The sequence below is a fragment of the Melospiza georgiana genome, chromosome 9, assembly GCF_028018845.1.
Source record: "Melospiza georgiana isolate bMelGeo1 chromosome 9, bMelGeo1.pri, whole genome shotgun sequence".
Lineage (NCBI taxonomy): Eukaryota > Metazoa > Chordata > Aves > Passeriformes > Passerellidae > Melospiza > Melospiza georgiana.
This window is the reverse complement of record NC_080438.1, coordinates 22,031,843-22,058,044: the sequence shown is the minus strand read 5'-3', so window position 1 is coordinate 22,058,044 and position 26,202 is coordinate 22,031,843. Positions and strand designations below refer to the sequence as shown.

Below are 26,202 nucleotides of genomic sequence, written 5' to 3'. Positions count from 1 at the left end.
AGTGTTGATAGATGCGATCATTTCTAATTAGCTCACTAATCCCTCTCTCCCTCGCTCCTGTCGCAGGACCATGGAGAGAGGGGGAAAAAAAAAGAAAAAGTCATTCCCTTCCTCCCATAATTCAGGAAGATAAAAACGCAGCCAGTTGAGGACTGGATGTACAAAGAGGACAGAACTCAGGGAAGGAGGTTTTTGCACAAGACCGACCCATTCTTACCTCTGACCGCACAAAGATTCTATAGTTATTATTCTAACCTTCTGCCAGGAGGTGAGAAGTTCACTAGTTTTTATTAGCATTAATAATTATTATTATTAGGCTATCAGAGGGCTTCCAGCACCTCTGAGGCCTCACTTTTAAAGATGTACATTACCCTATACATGGCTCCTGCTGCAAGTGCATGTTCTCCCTCAGATTACACGAAACCATCAGGCACAGGGGGAGTTTAAGTCACCACAGCAGATGAATGAGAAAGTGGCACACAGAGGTGAGCAAGAACTGGGATCCTCTGCAAGGGCAGGGGGGTCTCAGCTATGGTCTCTGACTTAACCTAGGAGCTGTGCTGGCTATGGAATTGCCCTTCCCTTCACTGATATGTAATTCTCTAATATGGGGCTGTGCAAGGTGAGAGGCTGCTTGCTCTAGAGAAGGAGCCCCACTGCACTCGACAGAGCCTCTGCTGCTGAGGGAACACTGGTCCCTCCTTCCCACAGGCACAGAGACAAGGAGCCAGGCCACCACTGCTGCCTTATTGGCAGAAGAGACTGAGGATGCTTTCTAACAATGGGGTCTCCTCATCAAGGCTGAACATTATTAATGCCTAAAGATCATGTTACTCTCTGGTCCAGCCAAACTTCCTGCGAGAAAAGCTAATGGATTCTACTTTTCACTGGTGCTCCCTTCCCCAAGCAAAAATTCACCTTCAGGACACAGCACTAATTACCTCAGAAGTGCTCTTACACAGCATCTAGCAGTGGACATTGCACCAACCTCTCCTGCAGCATCAAAGGCCATGATTAAGTTACTAGCAATATCTCTTATGGTTCCCTCCACCAGTTTGAGTGGTCCCCTGAGTCCTATGCAGACATCATTAGCAGCTCCTGCAATGGCAGGCCAGTCAAATTAAGTGGAAGCATTTTTGTCTCCTTTCCAGTGAAAATCATCCAGCTTCATTCCTCCCCCACCCATCAGCTACAAAAGCACAGGACATGGTGCTGGTGGTTCAATAAACTGCACGGTCTGTTTGGGGAGACAGGCTGGGGGTAACCACCAAAACTGGATTCACCTTGTCAGGGAGGTGCAAATGGAGCTTTGTAAGGACCTACTTCACAACTCACCTAAGAACTTTGGAAACAACCCTAAACTTATGCCAAAGATATTCAAGCACAAGAGCTAGCACCCGTTCTCTGCAAATCTGCAGGAGTCCTGAGGAGTGGCTGTACCTACTTTTGTTAGATGTATCACAGAAAGCTTTTGTGAATGATCAAACTCGTCCACATTATCTGATGCAAGGTAGTGGCAGCGCACAAAAAGCCATCTCAAGAAGAAGCAAAAGCAAGAAAACAGATGGTCAAGAAGGAATCAGTTTCAGACCTTAAGTACAATTTGCTGCTCATCTGCCTGAAAAAGAACATTAAGGGCCAGATTCACAAAAGGATTTCAGTGCAGCTTTCAGATTTGCATGGTCAAAGTTCCACACAGATGATTTTCAGCAACCTTCAATGTGACACTATTCTCAGAGGTTGGCACCTACTTAACCTGCTGAACCCATGTTCTGATACACTAAGCCAAACTTTGTGCCTCCAATTTTGAATGACTACCTAACCTGCTTTGCACTGCTAAACTCCACAAGCATCAATTTACAGGGTGGCTTAAAGTTTCCAGTTTGGCAACACTGGAAATAAGGCAAATGAAAGAAAAGCTTCCTTTGTCACACAGGTTCATCAGGAACCAGCACCTCATATGCCTGGGTTCACAAGGACACAACCTCTGGAAAGTGAGTTTAGCACAGGTGAGAGGTGCAGGATTAACTCACGGAGGCTGACAGGGAAGTTGTGATACAAACACTCAACCAAGAGCCTAACAGACAGAACATTAATTTCCTGCTCCTGAGCTTGAAAATGCATTTGCCTTACTTACAGCTCAATTTAAGTCACAGGCTTGACTTAAAGAATTAAAATTCTGGCCAGTCAGGTACATGTGAACCATGTTACTATCAGGATCTAATCATGTTGTGGCCAGGCCAACAGAAGCTCACAGAAGACATTTCCCTCTCTACCTTCTCTTCCCTTAGCTCTTTTTGCACATTCCCAAATGAACACAACAGGATGGAAAACATCAAGGTCCAAACAAGACTGAGTCACAAACAGCCTGGGCAGCCAAGATTAGAGTCAAGGACAATGTAAGAGAAGAGCAAACACTGTGAGTCCTTTTTATGGGAGGAGTTTCCAGAAGTGCTTCTGGAACTCAGCTCATAAATGCATGACAGAAACACCAAGATAAACTGGTTACAACAATATTGAAAAGTACACATAAAACATCATAAAACAAATGAAATAGATTTTTATTTGACAGACTGCATTTGCTATATCTTAAGTTTCTGCAGTGTGTCAATGAGAATATGAAACAAAGAGTCAGTTGTCCTTGAACAAGTCCTACACAACTTCTGTTCATGTAAAATAATCAGGATTAGGAAACTAAAGTTGCATGATTGATTAGAAGCTCATTAAAACATGAGATATAGATAAATAAGAGGTTTTTTTTTCTCTAAAGCACTCCAGTGTTCTCCATCTAAAGCATTACTGCTCAAATTACTCAACAATTAGATGGCATAGCTTACAAATACTGCAATTATTTCAGTACAAACAAACGTGGAGGAAGAAACTAGAAAGCAGCCAGTGTTCAGAAGTACACATGTAAAGACACATGCACAGAAAGGAGCAGAAGAACCCACCCAACCATGTGGCTGGGTGCAGCCTGGACCAGACATCACTACAGGTATGTTCTGGGAACAGCAGTGATCAGTCACAAAAACCTAAGGTCAGAAGGAACCAGTCCTGATCTAATCTGACCTTCTTTGGGACCCAAAGCACTTCACCTGAATTTCTGCATCCAGCTCCCTGACATCTGGACCCTCTTCATCTTAGGATGAAGAAGAGAACAGACAGGAAACCCCAGCACTATTAGGGCAGCACATATCTTCTTTCATTTAGGATATGGCTGTACCACGAAAGGTACATAAAGAAGAGTAAAACGTCCAACAGAAACAATGCAAATGCTGTACAAAACTACCTGCCTCCCTTCAGATGAGCACAGTTCACAAAAACATCCAGAAGAGCTCCCAAAAGGAGATCACAGTCTACCCAGACTGTGGTGCAGCCCTGCTTTGGGACACAGACAAAAGCACAAAGCAATACTGAGCCAGTTCAGCTGAGCATGCTCTCACCGAGAACTTTGTCTCACTCTGAAGGACTCCACAACACCAAGAATTTGGCTCAGACTTAAGAAAAAAAATCTTTAAAATAAGGTGACTGCACCTTAATTGCTGGCCTGAAAAAAGGTGGAAGGAGAGAGCTTAGCCCTAGCTATCCAACCATGATAAAGGAACAGTTTGACATCCTTGACCCCAGAGACCTCGGTCACACAAGACAAGTCCCCAGAGAGCAGCACCTCGTGTACCTGGGCCATCTGAACTCTGTGTCTGCCTGCCAGCACTTCCTGCACTCATCCTGGAGTGCAGAGTGAGCACCTGCCAGCAGTTACTGTCACTGGTGCAAGGTAACTCCTTTCTTTTTTCTGTGGCTTAACACTTTCTGGAGTTTGCTGGTTTTTGGCCCTCTGGGTTGATATTTAAAAATTGTAAGGCTAGCTCTGAATTCACCTATGTCTAACTTATCAAAGTTCTGGATCAGTAGCTTCTATTTGCTTAAGACTACATAAACATGGAGGGCTTCAAATTCAAGCAAAATGTTTTCTATCAACACACTCTAAACTTGTTTGCTATTTTGTTCAAGCAGATCTTCTTCTAAATAAACTCCAAATGCTCATCAGAGGTGTTATAGTGAACTATCACATCAGGAAGCTCGAGATTAATGAGCCTCCTATTAACCTGAATAAGCAAATTCTGACTAATTATTACATACTAAAGTAGCTACAAGCAGCACAAAACCAGACAACAGAACATTGTTTCTGTGTACACAGTAAGTTCTGACTTCAGAACTTTAAGAAAAGTTTCAACTTCTTCAGCTCTAATAAAAAAAGTTTCCTTTCAGCTTTTCTTTCCAATTTCAAAGCAGAGAGATGGGCTTCCTTTCTCTGAAACGATGTCTGATTTGGTTTTTTAATATCAGGCCACTGTCGACTAGAAACAGTTGTTTACTTGTTACGAGCATCCATAGATACGAGAATAAAAGTACCACACCAGCATCTGTGGGTGTGAGAGGAAAAAAAACCCAAACAAAACAAACCATGACGTCAGATGACGCTCAGGCTTCCTAAAAGTTTACTGCAAGATTCAGCCATGTGAGCTGTGAAAGCTCAGCAGCCGGGCACAGCAAACACGGCTTTGGGGCCTGTTTTACACCGGCGGGGGGATCCCGGCGGGGACAGCCGGGGCTGAGCGCGGAGGGCTTCACCCGGATGCCCCCGCGCCCTCCCGGCGGGGCTGGAGGCGGCTCCGGGCCTGCGGTGCGGGGGACACGGGGGTGCCACACAACTCGGCCCAACTCTGGAAACTTCTCCGGAGGGGCAGGCGCCATGGGGGCCGCACTCACCGTTCAGCCGGGTCTGCCGGTTCGCTCGCACCCGCAGGAAGGTCTGCAGAGGGGAGACAAGAGCGTCAGGACGCGGATGCAAACAACTCGCCCCTCGCCCGTACACTAGGCCCGGCCCGGTCCCCCCACTCCCCGCGCATCCCCGGGACAACGCTCGGTCCGCGGGCCTCCCCCCCACCGCAGCACCCACCTCTTCCCGGCCCCCGCCGCCAGGCCCCCTCTTGCCGCTCTGCATAGCCGCGGGCGCCGCGGGCGGGCGGCGGGCGGCGGGCCCGGGATGCGGGGGGATGCGGGTGGATGCGGCGCGGCCCGGCGGGCGCCGCCGATCAGCCCCCGGCGGCCGCCGCCATGTTGGCCCCGGTCATGTGACCCGCGGCGCGCGGGTGAGAGTTCAGCAGGCAGTTCCCATGACAACCGACAGGGGGCGGCAGCGCCCGGCGAGCCCGGCCAATCAGAGCACCGGGGCGGATGGAACGCGGAGGATCTGGCCAATCAAAATTCAGGGGTTACACGGGGAGGGGGGGAAACCCTGTGTACCTGACCAATCAGAAATAGGAGATTACTGGGATCCTGGCGCCCCTGGCCAATTAGAAATCAGGGGTTACTGAGACCCTGGAGTTCCTGGTCAATCAGGAATCAGGACCCTCTGGAACCCAAGGGGCCATGATTAATCATACCCCAAAGGCAGGTTGCTGCTCCGGGGCAGCTGACCAATCAGAGCCTGGGAGCAAGTGGTAAACGGCTTTCCTGATTTCCTTGTCCAATAGTGATTGAGCACCCTTCAGGCTCAACGTCACTGGCCAATCAGAGCCTTAGCCCTAAATATAACCCAAAGGCACTGACCAATCAGACACCACTATGTCACTCTCCAACTTCCTCTGCCCAATCAGAGCTTGGGGGCCCAAGAGCTCTTGGCCAATCAGAATCCAGGCGCAATAAGACCCAAATGCAGGTAGCCAATGGGCTCTACTGTGGTTCTTGCCCTGGCCTGGCCCTGCCGTGGAGCCCCCAGGGCCTGCCCTGGCTGGGGAAGTCAAGCCTTGGGAAGCGGAGCCCTGGGAAGTGGAGGCCCGGGAAGTGAAGCACATCCTTCCTGCCTGCTGACACCCTCTGCCTCTGCCGGGGCCAGGCTGAGCATGCACCTCAGCTCCAGGGCTCTGACACCTGCCTGCCCTGCCAGAAATGGCCCCTACCACAATGACACCTTGCCTACAGGCAAAGCCTGCGCTTTCCAGACACTCGTCCCTCTTTTCCTTTCCATGGTTCAGCAAACCTGGCTGGTCAGAAGTGTCTCATGGGTTTCCCTGCCATATCTGCAATTGTTGGGGAGGATGGCCTCAGCAGACCGGCCTGAGGTTGGGACAGAGCTGGGGGCTACAAATTGGGCAGCAGAGGCTCCTTTACACACAAATCCCATCTGCTCCCCTCTCTTTAGACTCCTCAGACTTTGTTTCCTGGAATCAAACCTACATTTTGGGTCTCCTCTCTGGCTCCTGTGACAGTCTGTCAGTTCTTTTTCAGAGGGAAAACAAAAACCACCCTGGTAAATGTTTTGCTCTCCCCAGATGATGATGGCAGCTGGACAGTTCAGTGCTGGCTGGTGAGCTTTGCAGTCTGTCCTACATCCCAGCTCTGCCTGCCTGCTGAACATGCAGCTGGATTCATACATGGCTTACTTATAAAATCACAGCTGCTGATTGTAGGCTTTACCCTTTCAATGAATTGAGCTGTCTTTTGGGAGCACGCTTACCTGAGCTCAGGGGGAGGGATATGAGCCTTCCCTGGACAAGCATTTTAGCCTTTTGCTTACACTACACTTGCTATTCAGTCACAAATATTCTGTGGGCTCTCTTCTAGCCTGAAATGCCATCTTTGCAGTACGATGTTTCACTTGCAATTTGCTGTTGATTTCTCCACTGGGTATTCACAGTTTTATCTAAATGTGACTAAAATGGCTTTGTTTTTACTCAAAGCTCCATCTGACAGAACATACTGTAAGAGGAGTAGCCCCTACTGACCAAATCCATTGGCTGCCACTACCTCTGTATGATCAGTCTCCATGTACCAAACTCCAGCAAGCAGGCTTGGCTCAGGGGAGGCAGGAGATGCCTCCTCCCCACATCCAGGAGCCCCCCACTGCCTTCACTGCAGCCTCCTCTCAGCATGGGGAGCAATTCAAGCCGCCCTAGTGCTGTGCATGCCCCTATTTCCATAGCACTCCTATTCATTAATCTCCTTCCCTAAGTTTCCCCATTGGTACATAAGCACAAAGACTGAGAAAACAGAGCCACAGGAATTCTGAAAACCCAAACGCCAATAACTCACGTTCTAGCATGTTACTAATACAGTGTATAATCATGATTAGATCACAACACAAGGGACAGCCATAATTCCAGCACACCTCTGCATATGGAAAGCTAAATTTTGCAGCCCTTAAAATCACCACCGTGAGAGTCTTCTGCTCTGCTTCCTGGGTTTTTTCCCTTGGCAAGCCAGGCAGACTGAATTCTCGTTCATATTGTGGCTTTATTAAGAATACACAGAGGCTTTACACAGCCTTGGCACCCACTCTGAGGTCCCTTTACACTGCCAGTGCAGCGTAACTCAGCCAGCACAAGCATAAATGAAAATCAGGCCCTAGAGGTGTTTTCTCCCTGCAGTGCAGATGTACAACTCCCATTACACATTTGCATTAAGGGCTGCAACCCTCCATAAAATATGCTCACAAACTTAAAGCACATTAGAGAGTAGCTGGACTCAGCACATGGAGGGGCTTCTGCTGAGAATATTTGTCTTTGAGTATGACATAATAAAAATGTGCAGGAACAGAGGGCTGCAAGGGGCCACCAATCTCACAGAGACTGATGTCTGGCAGAGTGGGAAGGGAGGGGGGTTCTCCAACAAAGGGGCCATAGCAAAAATCTCTTCCATGCTCTTTTGAAATGAACATAATTTAATTATTAGCCTTAATAAACAGGCAGGAAAGAGAGCAGGATTACCTGAAACAGGCATTTCTGTATCTTCTGCAAGGTTTTGCTTCTTTTGCTTTGCTCCAGCTTTTATTGTTTTACTTTCATGGGAAAGTAAAGCGGCTGTGACGTGACACCAAGTTATACCTCAAAGCCACATGGGAATATGATCCACAACTGATAGTATAACCAATAAATAGGACAGAGGATGGAATAATGGGCAACAAATGTACAAATCTGTTACTAACAGGACCCAACTTCAGAAATGTGTTATAACTGTGTCTGCTCAGTAAGAGCCTCAGGACTGGTCATCAGCCTCTCTCTGCAGGCTCAAACACAGACTTGGCATGTGCAAAGTGGCTGGTGCAGAAAGATATGAGTGCCCACCTGACCCTGGGCACAGGGTATGGCTGCAGACCACCACAGAATAGAGGGTGATAGGTGTTTACCTGGTACAGCCTCAGCCCACCCAGCCTGTCTGCACAGCAGGAGGACACAAGCTTGGGTCTGTGCTGATGACCAACATTGATTTATCTGCTGTCTTTCAGAGCCTACTTGAAGCCAGTGGCTGAGTACAGACTTGCAGCCAAAGACTTGGATGTGTGTTGAGCTGGAGTCAAGTGTGCCAGCCTGCCCCAAAAATACAGCCGGACTTACAACCAGCCAAGCTGTACTTGTGCTCTCCCCTTTTCATTTCTTGCTCCATCTCCCTCAGATTTACTCATTGCATCACCAAAGTCAAGACCTGCTGCTCCTCTGGGAAGAGAGTGTTTTATAAAACAGGCTGGCATGGCTGTGGATTGTCCACTCATTTCTGTCTTTGATGGGAGTCATGAGTAAAAAAGGTCACTTCTCTGAACGCTTCTCAGTGGGCACAGGGTGGGTAATGACAAACATAGCCATGGAAATGAGACCAAAATGGTGAATATAATGCAACAGAAACCTCAACAAAGATTTTAAAACATTTTTAAATACCACAGTGGTTCTAGTCAGATTTGCAGACAAAAGCCCACCTCTGCAGTCCTGTGAGGGGCCAAATGTTCACATCCCCATGATGTGGGCAGGAGAACCAGGGCAGTGACTGCATAGCCAAGAGCAAGGCTGTCACACAGAGAGAGCTGTGGGCACTGGGTTGTGCTGGCTCCCTGCCTAAGGCTGAGACCAGCAACAGCATCTACCTGCTTACCTGGTATCTGTCTGAGTGATGGATGTCATCTGAGGAGTGGGGCGATGCTGTCGGAGAATCTCCTTCCCGCTTGATTGAGGCCGACAACAAAATTGACTGCAAGAGAAAGGAGAAATTCATGTTGTGAGCACTGCCAAGCTCTCTGCCTGTCTCTGAGCTGTCCACAAAGCCATGGACAGTGTCTCCTGAGCTGTGGAACTGTGCTGGGATGGAATACTGAGCTGTGGGTCTGGCTCTGCTCTTTGCAAGGGACTCTGCCCCATGAGGGGATCAGGCTGCTGGGTCTAGGAATGTACAAATGAATGGGACAGTCATTTTTACCCCTGGTGGGTAAAAATGGTGTAAAAGGTCTGGTGGCTGGGGCAGAATCAGGCCCTGCTGGAAATGATATGTGAGGACCACACCAGAAATTCTCATGATAAGGCACAGGAGTGCTGAGGTGGAGCAGTGCTTACACGTCCTCTTCTGCCCTTTCTAAGTGCCACTAAATCTCTCAATAGCTTTGTAAACTGCACTAAAGCTCTCAGCACCTTTGCAGTGCACTACCTCTTCCTTCAGTAATTATGCTATTTATTTTAATAAGTAGCACAGAGAAAAAAGGGCCTTTTAGAAGGTTAAAAAGCTCTGTGATATTTGAGACCTAAGAGATCACTGATAAACTTCAAGTCCATAGTAGGTAAGTCTAAATTCTACACACAGTGAACTCTAGCAGGAAAATTACTATGGGAGTTTGACAGCATCTGAAGAAATGTACAATGAGTTGCAATTGAACTTGATGATTAGAGTACTTTGAGGGGAAAATGCAATTTAAAATTCTATCTAAAATTATAAATTACCTAAACTAGGCTAAATATAGCCCACTACATTGTGAAAAAATGTGCACTGGATATGCAGCTCTGCAGATGTTTGTTTCTGAGAATCAGCTGGCAAGATTTGACAATAAATGACTGCTTGGAGATGTGTGTGTTTGTGAAGTGTAGATATCATCTGAATTGGACAGGTCAAGTGTGGTGACAACATTATTAAAAAGCATAATACCTTGGAGAAAGGCAAGTATTCCAGAAATATTTGCCTCTGGGCTGAAATGAAACATGAAAAAATGTGCATTTTTGGGGAAAGATATGAGAAAGTGGAAAAATGACTCAGCATACAAATTAGTTCAGTCAGCAGCAAGCAATCCCCCAGGCTTGGACAGGAGAACAGCCCAGCAGTGCAGCCAGCATGGGCATGGAGGGAAGGCAGGCTCGGGGTGGCGGTGGAGGAGGAGAGTTTGGGTACTGAGTTCAACCCCATGGGTGAGAGCTGCCAGCCCTGCCCTGAGGGCAAGAGGCATGTCCCAGTGTGCAGTGCACACCTCTGCCATAAAGCCCAGCTCTACTGGCTGTGGGCAGATGTGATGTCCTGAAAGGGGTCACAGAGGAGCTGCCTGCTGGGGTGCTCGGTTATTTCCTTGGACAAAACCACTTCTGCCAACTGAGGGCTGTGCTGACCACAACTTGGGGCTTGCTTGCTCCTCAGCTCAGCCCAACAGGGATGCCAGGCACTGGGAGGGGCAGTGGGAACCCAAGGGGCTGGGGGCATCCATCCCAGGCTGCCTCAAGAGCCCAGCCTTCACTTTCCAGATGGGCAGGGCAAGGAGGCTCTCTGGCTTCATGTGTTGGCTAAACCCAGCTGCTAATGGGCTTTGGTGAACAGCTCAATTATTTCTGCAGAATTTCTGCAGAAAGCTCCTGCTGTTGTTTAGTTTCTTTATTTTCTAAATAGAGAGTGAGGACCATTTTTGAATAAGCAGGATTGCACATTTCCTAAAAAACACGGAGGTGAGGCTCAAAGCCTTCAGTTGTGACTCACAATAACAGAATAACAGTTAATGCCCTACTAAGCCAAGCATCCTGGAGGTGGGAGGGTTAAATCTGTTTTGTCTTCCAATGTATTCTAGAAAAGGGGAAAAAATACCCATCTCCCCATTCCTTGACGACAGACAGACAAACCCTGCCCGCCTCCCGCTCCCCCCCTCAGCTTCTGGTAACTCTAATCCAATATTATTATGTGAAAAATGGTTGGGCTAGCTATGGAGACAGTAAATTAAACGTTATGTATTAGTTTTTAGCGTGTGGTCCTAGGAAGAATGCTGGCCCCATTTATTCCACAAACCTCCTGAGCACCATGGCAATGACCTCTGGAAAAACGCAGGGCTAAACTAATCCCAAAGATGTCAATCTCGAGGCCTCTTCTACATACACTTGCAGTTTAGATTAATAAACTGTCTATTTTTAAATTGTGTGCAAGCACTTCAATTTTAAATACCTTGCCGGCATGTTAAACACAGCGTTAGAGATGCCAAGTCACACTTCCCCTTCACTCTTAGGGAACTTGACTTCATTTGTTTTTCTCATTTCCCTGTGCTGTGCCACACTTTGCCTCTCGGGCAGCCATGGGGGCAGGTAGGGATGCAGGCTCAGAGGCTGAGGGATTAGAAAAGGCGCTTGCCACCAGGGTGACTTTCAATCCTGCAGGAGGCCAGCCTCAACAGTCCCAATTTTGGCTTCTTTTACCCCACATTGTCATGTTGAGGCTGTTTTCCAATGGCTGAGCAGTGAGGATGCCTGACCACAGCACCCCAAGCCAAGGATTTGCTGTTCCCTGCACCGCTCTGCTTATTCTCACACTGCTCCTGGCAAGCAGAGGAAGGGTAGCGATACAATTCCCATTCCTCTGTCAACTGCATTCTAGGAATGTGGCTGTGGAGGGAAAAGGTGCTTTCCCAGCCCTCATGCATGCCCATGCTGCATGGCAGACCCAAATTCTGGCATCCCAGCCCAAAAACATGGCGCTGTGTGCAGACAGGCCTGATGTGGAGATGCTCTCTGCCATGGGACCAGGTTCTTCAGCATGGTGGGAACAAGCCTTGATGCTGAGATGTCCCTTTTCCCTTGGGTTAAGGCCACCAGGCAGCTCATCCGTGCCTGGCTGACAGTACATGCCAGCTTCCCTTCAGAGTGTGTCTGAGTGAGGATATTGGAGGAAGAGGACCCTCCTTCCTCCCTTGTCTGCCCTCCACAACTCCCACCATCAAAGCTGGAGCAAGGGCTGTGTGTGAGTGGTGGTGCAGCTTCATATTTCTCCCTCCCCTTTAAATCATCTCTCCATTGGGTAGAGGCACTCTCTGTGGAGGTTATAAACCCTGAGAGGATCAGACTGAGCATTACACCTGGGGCAAGCTAAATAAAAAAAGGTCACCGGCGCTTTTTAAACATGGACAAAAAAGCAGTAAAATGTGTTTAAAAAAAAAAATCTGGCATTAAATCATGACTTTTTGCCTGCCTTGCCTCATTAAAAGTGGCCTTTTGGAAGGTAAAATTATCATTGTAAGTGATAAGATCTTTAAGAAAATAATTCACGGCTTCTTCACCCTTTAATATGATAGCCGCCACCGGCTAATTTTTTTCTTAATGGCAACGAGGCCATCAATCTTGTTCGAGCCCTGTACTCCCTCCTTCCTCCTGCCCCTCCTGCCATGCTGGGCAGCCATGGCCCTGCTCAGTGATTCCTTCCTGCCCCTCAGAGCCCAGTGGTGCCATGACATGGAGAAGAAATGTGTCTGGCTGTGCCACAGAGAAGATATGTGTCTGGATGTGCCATGGATCAGAGATGTGTCTGGATGTGCCACGGATCAGAGATGTGTCTGGATGTGCCACGGAGAAGAGATGTGTCTGCCTGTGCCATGGAGAAGAGATGTGTCTGGATGTGCAATGGAGATGTGTCTGGCTGTGCCATGGATCAGAGATGTGTCTGGCTGTGCCACAGAGAAGATATGTGTCTGGCTGTGCCATGGATCAGAGATGTGTCTGGATTTGCCACGGATCAGAGATGTGTCTGGCTGTGCCATGGAGAAGAGAGATGTGTCTGGCTGTGCCATGGATCAGAGATGTGTCTGGGTTTGCCACAGATCAGAGGTGTGTCTGGATGTGCCACGGAGAAGAGAGATGTCTCTGGATGTGCCACAGATCAGAGATTTGTCTGGATGTCCCCAGATCCCAAGGGCACATCAGCCTCGCCCTCACACTGCAAGGCTCCTCTTGGTCGCTCCTGACACGCTCCATGGACCTGCAAACTTGCAGAGATCAGCTGGGAACCCTTCAGCAGCTCACCCAAACGCGGAGCAACACCGAGTTTACATAAATAAGCACGGGGGCAGGTTTGGAATGAATCAAACGCGCATCCTGCAGCCTGTATGCCAGCTGCAGGCCGTGGATCCCCAGGCCTGCTCCTCCCTGCCGGGCCGCAGGAGCCGTGGGCAGTGCTGAGCAATGTCACCAAGGACACCCGTGCCAGCCCACCAGCGGCTCCTGACCTGCAGCCGTGGGCCCTGGGCAGCACGGGGAGGGCCAGGGGTCAGGGAGCAGCCGCCAGCGCCGGGAAATGGATGGAAATTGGCGGCACAGGCCGCCCCCAGCCCAAAGCGCGGCCTCTCGCCGGCAGCCGGGGCAGGTGTCAGCACCAGGACAGCCCAGCCCGTGGCTCTGACATTCTGCTGCCTCTCAAGGCCAGTCATTTGAAAGTATTAAAGTGCTGGGCTCCTCTTTCTGAGAGCCCTGGAAAAACATAAGGAGTCTATTTTTCTTAAACAATCCATCACAGCTGCTGTCAGCAGAACAAATACCCTAACCCTGCTTTTTATGTATCTATATGGCCTTTTAAAATTTTTTTCTTTCTTTTTTCTTTTTTTTTTTTGGCATAAAGTGTTCCCTGCTTGATGCATTCAGCCTTAACTCTGCCGTCTAAATAGGTACTTATCACTTAACATGGAGGTGATGGCTTGACATGTTTTCTGTCTCCTGCCCTCCCCTCCACGGTAGGGAAGACGTCAAAGTGTTGCTAATAGCTGTTATCACTTGGGAACTGTAACCCGAAAGCAATAAGTGATACCAGGCCTTGCTGTGATTTCCCCCCTTAACTCTGCTAGCCTTTTTTTATGTTATTGCTGGAGGATCCCCAACACAAAGATGCTACTATTAGAGCTGAGTTTCCTAGAAGCTTTTGGAGGGTCCACATTTGCTCCCGGGAAAAGTTAGAGGTAAAATTATCTAGTGGCTTTTAGCTGGCTGAGATAAAGGTGGGATGGAGCTGGGGATGAAAGGCTTAAATGTGAGAAGGGTGCGAATGGCGAATAGAAATAATGGCAGCAGCAGCTTCTGGCCTTCACTGAAAAATTCCAGTGGTTCCCAAGCAGAATAAGCTTATAGAAATGTGAGCTACTAATTAATTTCTGTGCATATTACAGTGACACTTGAGATTGTAATGGAGCTCTGCATCCTCTTGGAAGAGACACCAGCTACATGGAGGGAACAGGGGCCCCTTTCTAGCAGAACTGCCCATCAGCACTCTGGAGATGGAGGGGGAAAGAGATCTGGCCCAGGTCTGCCCCTCTGCTCCTTCTGCCAAATGCAGTGGTTTCCCCTGGTCTGACAGGAGGGTACAGCTGCTTGGCCCAAGGGGTGTGAGGGGCTTTGTTTGGACATGGGGCAATTTGTTTTATGGAATAAAACCTGGCAGATACTTGGTTTTGGAGTGACTCTGGTATTCATCACCCCAAACTGCAGGAAGCAAAGCCAACTAACACTCATCTTACGTAATTTCCTCTCCTTCACATATCTGTGGGCCGTTCTCATGTCCCCAGATTGGCAAAAGCTTTGCCACAATACTCGGATTTAGCTTTTAAATCTTTCCTTGTAAATCACAGTTACAGGGGGAGGGAGCGCAGATAGGGGAATGACATTGCCAACCTCCCACTCTGTCAGTGACACAAGAGAAGGAGTTAAAACCCCAGGGCACTGACACCCGTCCCCCATTCCTACCACCATGGACATGATATGAAGAAGTTAAATGATCGTGCTAGAAATTTCATCTCAAGCGAGGCAGCTGGGAAGGGCTAAATACAGACATTCTGTCAAGGTTTAAGGCTCCAAATCTCGCTTGCTTCAAAGCTCTTTTTCCTTGGAGGGCTTTAGTGGTCAAATTTCCCACTTGATGTTGTAATTCTCTCTCAAACTGCTCGGAGAAGCTGTAAAATCACGGGGGTGGGTGGGGGAAGCAAAGAGCTCTGGCCCTGTGGCTGGGTTCCCAGCTCTGCCGGAGGTCTGGGAGCAGAGAGCTGGCTGCCTGCCTGTGGGCACCCTCTGTGGAGCTGGGTGCACACCTAAACAAACCAGCCACAGGCGTCTGCTGGGTGCGTGGCATGCATTTTGCTCATGGCCACTCACATCAGTGTGTGCAGCAAGAGCACAGCCAGGACTGGGAGTGGGAAAGGCAATTTGCAGCCATGTATTAGCAGTGGAAAACGAATGCTGAACCCACCACAAGAGCTGGGATGCTTCATGAACCCAGTCTCTTCCCCTTCAGTGATCAGTACCAGCTCTTCCACAGGGGATATAAGTTTACCTGTTGGTTACAGGTAACAGTCTGCAGCTAAAACCCTGAAATACAGGCAGTAGTGAAGTGCTCTTAGGTAGCAAGAAGGATCTGGGGATGCTGACTCTCCAGCTGCTCAAGGAATAGTGGGAACAGTTGGATTTACCTCACCAACATGGGTCCAACCCAATGTGTGGTCCTCTCCTGCCTTGCAAGAGGCAGCCGAGGCAAGGGGAGAAAGGCAAGGGGAGAACATGAAGTGTGGGAAGGATATCCAAGGGAACCTCTCACTGCTGACAGCTGTGTGCAGACTCCTGGGCAGCCACCAGTCCAAATGGAGTCTGGTGTGCTCCATATGCCTCTGTGAGACATTCCTGCTGCCTGCTCTGCCTGAGACCCAGGCTCTGGCCATGCTGGAGAGTGCTCAGGCCTCACAGAGGTCTGGGTCATGGCTGGCTTGGACAGACCTTCAGAAAGGGACCTTCTGAGTGACAATCTGCTTGTCCAAGTGCCTTGTCCACACTGGTGTATCACCATCTATTAGGCTTGGTCTCTAAGGGCAGATGAGGATCCTGAACACTGATCAGGATCTGTGGCGCTCAGCACTGCCCTTTGAGCTGCCTTTGCAGAGAGAGCCCAGGCACCAAGCAGTGGTGCTGGCTGGAGCCCCAGCTTGCAGCCCTTGCTTGGCTGTCACTGCCTCAGTCAGCTCTGATAATAGAAGAATCTGATACAATAATCCTGCATTCATCACATCCCATGTTGAGTGATTGGATTTTCTTTGACATATTGCCATGAAAATTGACCCAGTGCAGTGAGTGACAGCTCTTCAGGGGCAGGGGAGCAGAGAGAGAGGGACATGCATTCACATCTGGGCTTTTATTGCCCAGAGAGAGGTTTGCTGGGGCAACTGTGAGGAAGGAGTGGGAGCAGAGCTAGGCCACAGAGCATGAGAAGATTAAATCCCCAGTTCCAGCTGCCTCAGGCCAGCACAGAAGTGGCAATGGTAGTGATGCTATGGGCAAAAGCCCTAAATGAGCCCTAAAGTGGAGTTAGAGTGACCACAGGTGTAACTATCAGCCTGCAGTTATTCCAGTTTCCATGTCCCTGAGTGAAACCAGCCTACCCTTGTTTGTTTTGCCATTGGAAGCTCCTCAGGGGGATGGGGAGGTGCAGCCCCTTCTCCCATTGCTGAGCTGCTGGACCTGCTGGCCTTTTTGCTGGCACCAGGAAAAGGACTGGCCAGGAAACATTGCAGCAGTCCCCTTCCACCAGTTCAGAGTGGTACAGATCTTCCCTGGAGGTGCCTGCCAAACCTCCAGTGATGCCTGGGTGCCTGACATGGACTGCCAGCCCACTCCAGGGGTCTGTACCCCATCCTTCTGCCTGGGACTGTATCAGAGGGACTTCACAACCTGATGGGCTATTCATACCCCATGCTGCAAACATGCAGTGGGCACAAAGGAAAGGAGCAGCCTTCATCTCCCCACCACCCTCCTCCTCAATCCCACCTGGTTACAAAAGGGCCTTTAATACCCATCTCAGGTGAAGGTGACAGCAGTGTGCCTTCCCATGCCACACAGGACTTGTCTCCCAGCAAAAGCCACATAGAAATAATGAATCCTCCTGGGCTGAGAAGCTTTCAAGCTCTCTGAGAAGGGAATGAAAGATTTCCTGATTTCACCTTCTCCCTCCCTGCTCTCCCGGCTTCTTGAAGTTAATGTTCTTAGTCCCAGACGTGACGGGCAAAGGGAAAAGATCCATGTGGTGACAGGGGACGATTGATCTCTTTTACATAGAACGACGCTCCAGTCCCAGTTTAATCCCCTCGCTCAAGGCAAATGGGATTCTTTGTCAATGGAAACTTCAAAAGCCTGGCCCTGCCATGAGATGGACCTTCTTCTTTATCTGGTCTCTGTCAGTCACTCACTGTGTTTGCCTCCAAACAGCTAATCTGTCTTCCTAGCCGTCCTTCTCCCTCACAGGAGATGTGTTTGGGACTGCTGAGTTATCTACATGAGTCCTCATGGGGAGGGAATGGGAAGATTGCAGTCCAGAGGCTTTCATTTTGCTGGTGCCCTTTCCAGCTCCTTCAAGACATCCCAAGGCAGCCTCACACTCTGTGGATTATCAGCAGTGGTGGGTTTGGGGATTCCTCTCTGCTCTGCATGTTTTTGTGGGAGAGTCAGGTCTCCACTGTCCTGCATGACTGTACTTTGCTCCAGGGCACAGGAGGAAAGTATGGTCATGCAGGAGACAAAGGTCTGGAACACTATGGAGTATAATTTCAATTTCTTTTTTCCCTTGAAGGATTTGGGAAATTGTTGGAGTTATTTGGGAGTCATCCCTATCTGCCAGGAGCTCAGGTCAGCACAGGGGCTCCCAGGCCTCTCCCTTGGTGGGACAGACAAGGTGTTGATGGATTTGGCAAGACACCGAGCCCCAAGGAGAAAATCTAGAACTGAAACGTCAGTCTTTGCTTCTGACATCATCTGCCAAAAAAATCACCATAAGCTTCCAGAAAAACCAATGGGGAATGAGACTGGAAGTTAATTCTAATAAAACAAGCATGAAGACATCTCCTGTGAGAGATGCCCTGCACTTGTCTGGAAGCCAGGAGCCTCCCTCACTTGGACTGTGTCATCAGAAGTGTAGGAAAACCTGAAGCACTTGCCTTTGCCCACCTTGGGGAAGACAGCATGGTTTTCAGAGGCTGTGCAGTGCCCTGCAGTGCTCCCTGCCTCCTGCTCACCTGCCCAAGCTCTGTCTTTCCCACCCCTGTGCCACATGAGGTCCAGCTGACAGCAAATCAGTAAATTAAGCCCTTTGCAGTGATGCCATGGTGCTCTGTAAGTCTTGTATTTCTGCATTGTGAGCCAAGGGGATGGGAAGAGGGTCCTGGGGAGGGGGTTGAGACCAAGATGGGGTCTTTTAGTGATTTGGGCTCCTCCTTGGGTGTGCCTCACTCCCGTGAGGCAAGCCCACTCTCCCCTCCCAAAGCTGGCATATGGCTCTGGCTCCAGGAGCTCCCACACGTGATTTCCCAGGCTGTGCTCAGGCTGTGTGTGATCAGCTTTCATTAGCTGTCATTAGACACAATCTGGAGCCCCAGAGCCCAGCAGCTTCTTCGGCTGAGTGGGGACAGCAGCTTTCCCCAGTGCCACCAGCCCCCAAAGTGTGGCACCTCCCTGGGACACATCAAGTAGCAGGCTGGGAAGGTGAAGGGGTGAAAAGAGCATCCCTTGGGGGACAGGGAAAATATGCTGAGGTTTGCTCACTTACCTTGGGGGTGCCTGCTGCCATGGCATCCTTCAGGAGGGAGCTCTTGCTGCCAAGAGAGAAGAGAACGAGGTCAGTCACAAAACTGGCAGGCAAGGAGGGGAGTGCTTCGAGAGATCTCATGAGGTCAAATAGCAAAGCACATTGTTCCTCTTCCCTGGACCAACAAGAGCCTCCTCACCCTGCCTGGAGGGACATGGAAGGAGGGCAGTGCCAACTATTTCTCCAGCTGTAACAAAGTGGTCATGTGAGTGGAAGTCCCCAAACCAGCCACATGAGTCAAACACCGGCTCTCCCCCTGCCTGGGGCCTACAAAGCTCCTCTCCCAGCACCGGGAAAAAGCAAAGAGCCAGTCTGCAGGGGCACAGGGAAGAAAGCCAAGGAGAGGGCAGCAGAGGTGGTGAGCCCTGTGAAGGGTCAGGCACAATGAAAAAAAGGGGAATAGGAAAGAGAAGGAGATTAAATTGGTCTAAGAGAAAGGGAAAAAAAGATTTCCTGAGCTCCAGGCACACCGGGGAAGCAGCAGCTCTGCTGGAGGCTGGAGTGATTTGTTAATTCAGCTTGCTCTCCATTTAGCTGGGAAGGAGGTCCCTACCCGGTGCTCCTCCTCGCCTGCCCTCGCCAGCGGGAGATGCTATAGATTTAATAACACCTTCCCCCCTCCAGACAGGTTAAACTTGAAACAATTACATATCAAAGCCGACATGGCGGGGAGGCCTGCACTGTAATTTTTTGGTTATTAAAGTAATCTCTCTCATGTAAATTCTCCTGCTAACATGCTGCAAACAGCATTAGGAAATAAATTATTTCCCCATGATTCGATTTGTCAATGCAAAGCACCTGCAGCAGGCAAAAGGCTCTTGAAATATGTTGCCAAGCCCAGTGCCTGTGCTTGTAAGCACACGCTGGTGGGGTGGCTGGCTCCCAGCTCCCCATAGCCCCGGGGAGATGATGGATGGGTGGGTGGGTGGAGGGGGGAGGGCAGTGGGGGGAGGCGGGGGCTGGGGAAAGGGGGGGAATGGAATTGTGTTTAATAACAAAATTTGTATGCAAGCCTGCATCCCAGGCTAAGGATGAGTGATCGGCAGCCAGAAAGTATTAAAAAGCCTCGCTAAACAGATGCTGACAATAGAACAAGACATATCAAATCAGATCTACTTCAGAAACATTAATATACACACGCACACACGCTCGCCCGCGCGCGCGCGCCCGGCTCCGCACACCCGCGCTCCTTTCTTCTCAATCACAGCAATATGGGAGACATCAATAAATTTTTATGAGACTTTTAGAAGATCAACACGGTACTAGATGTGACAAAAAAGCAATGTGCCTGTCATGTTCGCTTTGTCGGGGACACTTTAGCCCCAGATGCCGAGCTGCAGTGCCAGCAGGGAAAAATTGAATTTGGCTGGCTTTAATCTGCCTTGATTTGGCAGATGGCTGGGTGTTATGAAATGAGCAGGGATGGAGGAAGGTGTTTTCTCCTGGGGCTATGGCCCCCCTCCTCTCCCAGCGCCACTGCCTTTTGCCCCCTGCCCTGAAATGGTGGAAACACTCAGTTATCCACTGCCATCAGGTCACTCCCAGTGCCACAGCTCCGCTCCCAGCTATGGTTCCTGGGGACCACGGATGGATGGGCTGGGGCGTCGCCTCTCACACAGCCCCACTTCCCTGAGGGAATGTGCTGTGGGATGCTCACCAAGGGTACAGGATGCCCCCTGTGTCCTGTCCCCCAGCTCTGCTCTCTACCCTCAGGAGGTGTCACAGAGGTGAAATAGTTCCTGCTGCCCACTGAGACACAGCCCTGGCACCTCCTCAAGCCTGTGCAAGAACAAGCACGATGGGAAAGATTTCCATCCCCTCTGAATTTCTACCCTGAATTTCTCAATCACATGAAGTGTGAAACAACTTTTTTTTTTTCCTTTTATAATCCAAACGCCTTGTTAAAAAAACAAACCCGTTTCCTCCCTTTTCTTGTTAGAGGTGTTTAAAATTATTCGTTTTCAAGGGAAAGAGGAAGAATATAATTAATTCCTCCTAGAAATGGTGTTAGGGCCAGGAAACTGAAGTTTTCAGAATGAGAGTCTCTCTGGTCAGCCAAAAGATCAAGCCTCTGCTGTTGGGACCGATAAGGAAGGGGAGTGGTTTAGATAACTTGGCAGACTTTATTTTATTCTTCATCTGGAGGATTAATACTCACCGCCTTTTTTGCAATGTAGCTCTACTCTATCACTAATAAGAGTTTGAAATTTGTTGTTTTAATATCATGCATGACCTAATTTAATAGAGATGGGTTAGGAATAGGCATAATCTCAGGTCATCCAAGCACCCAGACCCTGCAATTTAAGTGTGTTTTTCCCGATCCCACTAAAGAGCCCCCTGAATTCCAAGGGCTGCAGCCCCCTGCACCTCTTAAGAATGCTGGCAGCTGGCTCAGGATCGAAAGGCTGTCAGCAAAGAGAAACCTTCCCCTCCATAAACACTGCAGACAAATTAAAAATGGTAAAAGGGAAATCAAGACCTTTAAAGTTCAAACACTTTTCGGTGCCTTTTAAAGTTTTTTTGCTCTAGGCCCTTGCAGACAGCACAATCTTTGGAGACCTTGGGATTCTCTTTAATCACCCAGCCAGGCTGCAGTGGTCTGAAATGATTACACATTTACATAGTAATAACCCCAACACTCCCCACATTATTTCATGGCTAGCATATTTCCACTCAGCGAGTGATCCATGTGTTTTAAATTATAACCTGTACATAGGAAATTAGTTACTAAGTACGATATTCACGGGCTCATCTGACACTTCTAATTAAGGTGATTTACACAGAATTATCTTACGAAATAAAAAAATGGTGTTTTGCTAGCTAATAAAATATAATTACTACCCGCTTTTCTAAGTTACAGTTAGTTTTAATCTATTTGGGGAATTGTTTATCTAGTTCATTACAGCAAAACAACTTCTTTACCTTTTAGGCACCCCCCTCAAAGTACCAAAGAAGAGCAAGGAACAACCTGGGAAGACCCAACGATTTTGGCAGCCTCCGTGCTCCAGGACACACTGTTCCTTTAGATTAGGGACCATCAGCTTTAAGAGGAGCCTTTCCTCTTAGCAAGGCTCTTCACAGTGAAAGCAGAACTCAGGCTACACCAGAGACACGCAGATGTCCTTTAATGCTAGGCACACACATTTGGTTAGGAGCATCCCCAGGTGCAGCTGGGAATCCCCTGGCGTGTCCCTGAGTGAGCTCCAAGGGGCTGTTCAGGCCCAATGCTTCTGTCATGATTTCCCAAAGGGCAGCTCAGCAAGCCAAGTATGTGCCCTCCTTATCCACAGTCTTGGGGTTTCCTCTACCCCTGCCATGGTTGCTGTTACACAAAATTACTTCCAAGCCTATTTACTTTGTTATGGTCCTGCCTTTTGGGGTGTGCTTGCCATGGGAAATAAAAAGGCAACACGCATGGAATGGTCCCTTATCACCCTCATGAATGGAAACTGCTGCTTCTTCCCACAGGGAAAAATCAGGTCATTAGCTGAAGGTGAAGTTCTCTGAGCTGGGGCAGCTGCAGTTGCTCCTGCTTATCCCTGAAGGAGCAGGTAAGAGAGCTGCTGCCATGCAGCTGGAGCCTTCCAGCTCTGCCACTCTTCCACAAAACCCCTTCCCCTGTTTGACAGGCATCAGCCTGTGCAGCTCCCACATGAGATCCTGCTAAACCAAAAGATTTCTACAGGCTGCTGACAATGGATGTATTTCACTAAAAAAACCCCAAAAGCCAACCAAACAACCAACCAAAAAAAAAAAACAAAAAACAAACCAAAACAAACCACCAACCAAAAAACAACTGGAAACAATTTATTTTTAGCTGTAGGATTCGTGGCTTGAACATGCAGCCTCGGGATGGGAGCCCCAGCAGCAGAGAAAGCCTCTGGCAGAGCCGTGGATGGAACTCCAGGTGTAATGGAGCAGTTGCTGGATAGAGAGGGAATTGGATTTTTGTGAATGCCAGTTTAAATAAGTGGAAGTGTCACTTGATGCTTAAATAAGGAAATGGGAGTTTGATTTTACACCTAGCTGCAGGTGACAGCCCTCAGCATGGCCAGGTGAGGTCTGTGCCATCACAGGAAGCACACTGGGGTTTTTACCCTGCTGTGGCTCCCCCAGTGGCACCTGCACCCATGACAGGAAAAGGGGCTGAGTGATGCAAATAAATTGCCAAAGAGACTGCAGTCAGGGCTAGAAATGTTCTGCTCCTGTAGTGCCAGACGTGCTTCCCACATGCTCTCCCTGTCAGTATTTGTGAGACCTCAGTGACCAACACAGTCAGTTGTGACAAATCTGACCCACAGGGCAGTCACCCACCTCCCCCAAAGAGATGAAATGCAGCAGAATCATAAAACACTGTGGCATGACCTGACCATGCTGAAATCCCCTATTTGCTCTGTCCTATTCACATCCCCAACTCTTTCTGCCCTGCTGGATTTTCCTTTATCAACCTCTGGTACCCCATGTCCCCATCAGAGTGGATAACAGATTTCTGGGTGATGGTCCATGTGTGCAGGGCCAAACAGGAGACCGTGGCTGAGGGGGTAGTTTCATTTCTCTCCCACTATTTGAAAAGGAGGTGGCTGGAAAAATAAAAAGGAAAATTGGAGGGAAAGGTCATGCATTAGATTGATTTGGGGGGCTCTTTGCTACCATGGCTGTAATGACTGTTTAATTATTCCCAGCTCATGTGGCAGTTCAGAAGAGGCTCTGCAGAAGACGTGCATCGCCCCAGGGCAAATAACTGACCGGAGATTTATTTCTCACCCTTGGGTTTCCACACACCCCTTCCCAGCCTCCTGCTGCCCTGAGAGCCAGCAGCTCTCAGAGGAAGGCTTTGCCCTCCAGAGTTTCAAACCTCAGCCTTCAAATTCATATCCAGGAGTCAGGGAATGGACTGCAGGTACCACAGGTCTGAAGGCAATTTAAGGAGTGTTCGTAGCCCTTTTGGGGCAGTGCATGAGCAAGGGAAAACATGACCCATACTTTTTTTCACTTGGTGTGCTACCCTGGAAGCTCTTACCCATGAGAAATGCTTCCCACCTATGGATTATGGACAGCAGCCTCTGCCTGCCCTGGGGTCTGCCATGGAGGAGAGGAACAGGGCATCTCTAAGCAGGGCAGGCAGCTGCTTGGCTTGGGCTCTCTCCTAGGAAAAGCTGTGGGTGAAGGGTCCAGGCTGCTGTCATTGCCACCCTCAAAATGCTCAGGAGGAAGCTGGAGGGTCTCTCTTCCCTCTCTGTCCATGATTAATCTGCCACAGTGAGGGGCAGGGACACAAATCAGAGCAGGAATGAAAGAGGATAAATCCATGGTATCAGCAGCACCACATTGGCTAGATAATAAACAGACTCCTCTCCTCATAAATTTCTCTCCATTCCCGCATGTTTCCCCGCCACCAACACTGGCAGACCTGGAGCTGGGCTGCTCCTGGCCTTTCTGATGTCCTGGCTGGTGGGAAGAGCTGTGGCTTTGCCAGGGAACTGGGACCCTCCACCTGGTCTGGCATCCTTCACTCCCTGCCCAGACTGGGGTGCAGCAGGAGCACCAGGATGGCACAGTGGAGCACCATCCAAGCCCACTGGGGTTTGGAGGATGCATGGGACACCTGAGGTGACTGTGGTGAGGTGATCCATACCAGCATGGGGAGTGGGTGGGAGAAGCACTAGAGACTAAGCATGCTTCAATTTACTTGGTTGTTTCACTCTCTGTCTCAGTGCCCCAGGACACCTCATTCTCACTGCCCCGCACTGTGTCCTCACTCCTCATTTTGGTAGCAGCCAGCTCACCAACTTCTCCACACATCACATACATGGATGTGACCCTGTTAGCTGCCTTGTGGTGGCAGGTGGTCCTGACCCTGCTTGGGGATCACCAAGAAGCTGACACTTCAGGCAAGTCTAATTTAAATTGGGCAGGAGTCAAACTGCTGGAGAAAGCTTCAGGTGATACCACCTAGTTGGAGATGCATCTGTAAAAAATGGAAAATGAAGCTGGACCCCCCTGACTGAGGGCTGAGGTTCTGTGCTGAACACCTCTGCTGTTGGTGGCATGGGATGTCCCACTGCTGCTGTGGGGCAGGACTCTCTCTCCCCCAGGGAATCAGGGCAGAACAGGATGGGAAAACCCGTTCTGTGTCCCTGGAGCAGCTCCCAAACACCAGCCTGTCCCTACAGCCTGGTTTTGCTGGTGAACAGTGGCTGCAGAGCAATCGTGGAGGTCTCACACCCAGGAGGAGCACTGAGGAGACATCACACACAATGGACTGCCTGACTGAACACCTCGGGGGAAACCAGAGCCCTTTGGGAAGGCGCTGGGAGCCCTGGGAGCGCACAGCCAGGGAGAGGGGGCTGCAGGAGAGGTGCCCAGTCCCACCTGCAAGGCACACTCAGGCACTTAATAGCACCTGTCCCCAGCAGCTCCCCGGGCTGGATTTATGCCTTGAGGGGTCACCTCTGGCGAGACTCTAATAACACGACTTTATTAGCTTTCTTGTTCCTTCTTTAAGATACACTAGCAAGGGGGGAGGAGGGCAGCAGCACCTCGGGAAAGAACGGGGGTCGTATGGATAGGAAGCAGCTGCCCTCGCAGTTCCCCTTCTCCGTGACAAGGGGGAGAGGGAGAAAAATGATGCTCCCTTGAAATTTATCATGCACCCAATTACAATGTTAATTGGCAAGTCCCAGAAATCAATTAATTCGCAAATTTTTTTCAATTAAAAATTAAGATAAATCATAAAACGTTATTAAGCAAAGGCCAAACTCCATGAACTTTTTTTTTTTTTCTCTAGGCATCTGGGTTTTTTAAAAATTTAAATAATAAAAAAAAAAGAGCTGTGTTGCCAAAGCCCGATGCCCTTGAGTGCCTTTGCTGAAGCGCAGGGGGCTGTCATCAGCAGGACTGGGCTGAAGACAGATAAAAAAATATCGACCAGTCGGACACACTGCTTCTGCTTTATTGATCAGGCGGGAATTTAACTTGCTGTGCATATCCACCGTGTCAGCAAGGGCCACGGGCGAAATTAAAAGTACTTGGCTTGGAGATGTCGCCTTGATACCGGGGGGTGGGGAGAGATGGAGGGAGGGGGAAGAAGAGGGGGAGAAAGGGAAGAGAAGAAAAGAAGAAGGTGGAAAAAGAAGAGGGAAAAAGAAGGAAGAAAGAGATGGGGTAAGTTGAGGAGCAGGAGGTTGCAATGCCTGCTTGCAATCTCACTTGTTGGTCAGGGCTCCTTCCTCTCTCTGCAGAGCCCGCAGGTGTCCACTGCGTGCAAGGAAGGGAATCATGTATTCCAACAGAGCATTGGAAAAAACCCTTCACTCCAAACCATTTCTAACCTCTCTCATTCAGAGGCTGGGGGACCTGCAGCATCTGCTGCACAAGAAGTCTGGGGAAGTAGCTGGTCATCAAGTTAAAGTCCCCAGGCATAAATCAAGGAGACCTGAGGCGAGAGCCATGACCCTGATGTGACACATGACAACAGAGCTAATTCGTGTTTTACACACCCTATTTATCCTGCAGGGCCTGGCAGCACGGCCACTCGCCCTTCCC

At 49.3% G+C, this 26,202-nt stretch overlaps 1 protein-coding gene across 4 annotated transcripts in view; it reads right to left on the bottom strand.

Moving 5' to 3' along the window:
- RNF220 (ring finger protein 220) overlaps positions 1–26,202 on the bottom strand; it is a 209,003-nt gene that overhangs the window by 50,086 nt on the left and 132,715 nt on the right. For 3 of the 4 annotated variants that reach the window (XM_058030483.1, XM_058030484.1, XM_058030485.1), the window contains 3 exons: positions 18,619–18,664; positions 8,926–9,021; positions 4,771–4,813 (listed from right to left, as the gene is read on the bottom strand). In XM_058030483.1, the coding sequence (XP_057886466.1) occupies positions 4,771–4,813; positions 8,926–9,021; positions 18,619–18,664 (185 nt within the window). Of the gene's footprint in view, positions 1–4,770; positions 4,814–4,960; positions 5,059–8,925; positions 9,022–18,618; positions 18,665–26,202 lie in introns of those variants that run through there. The other variant, XM_058030486.1, reaches the window with a different exon arrangement.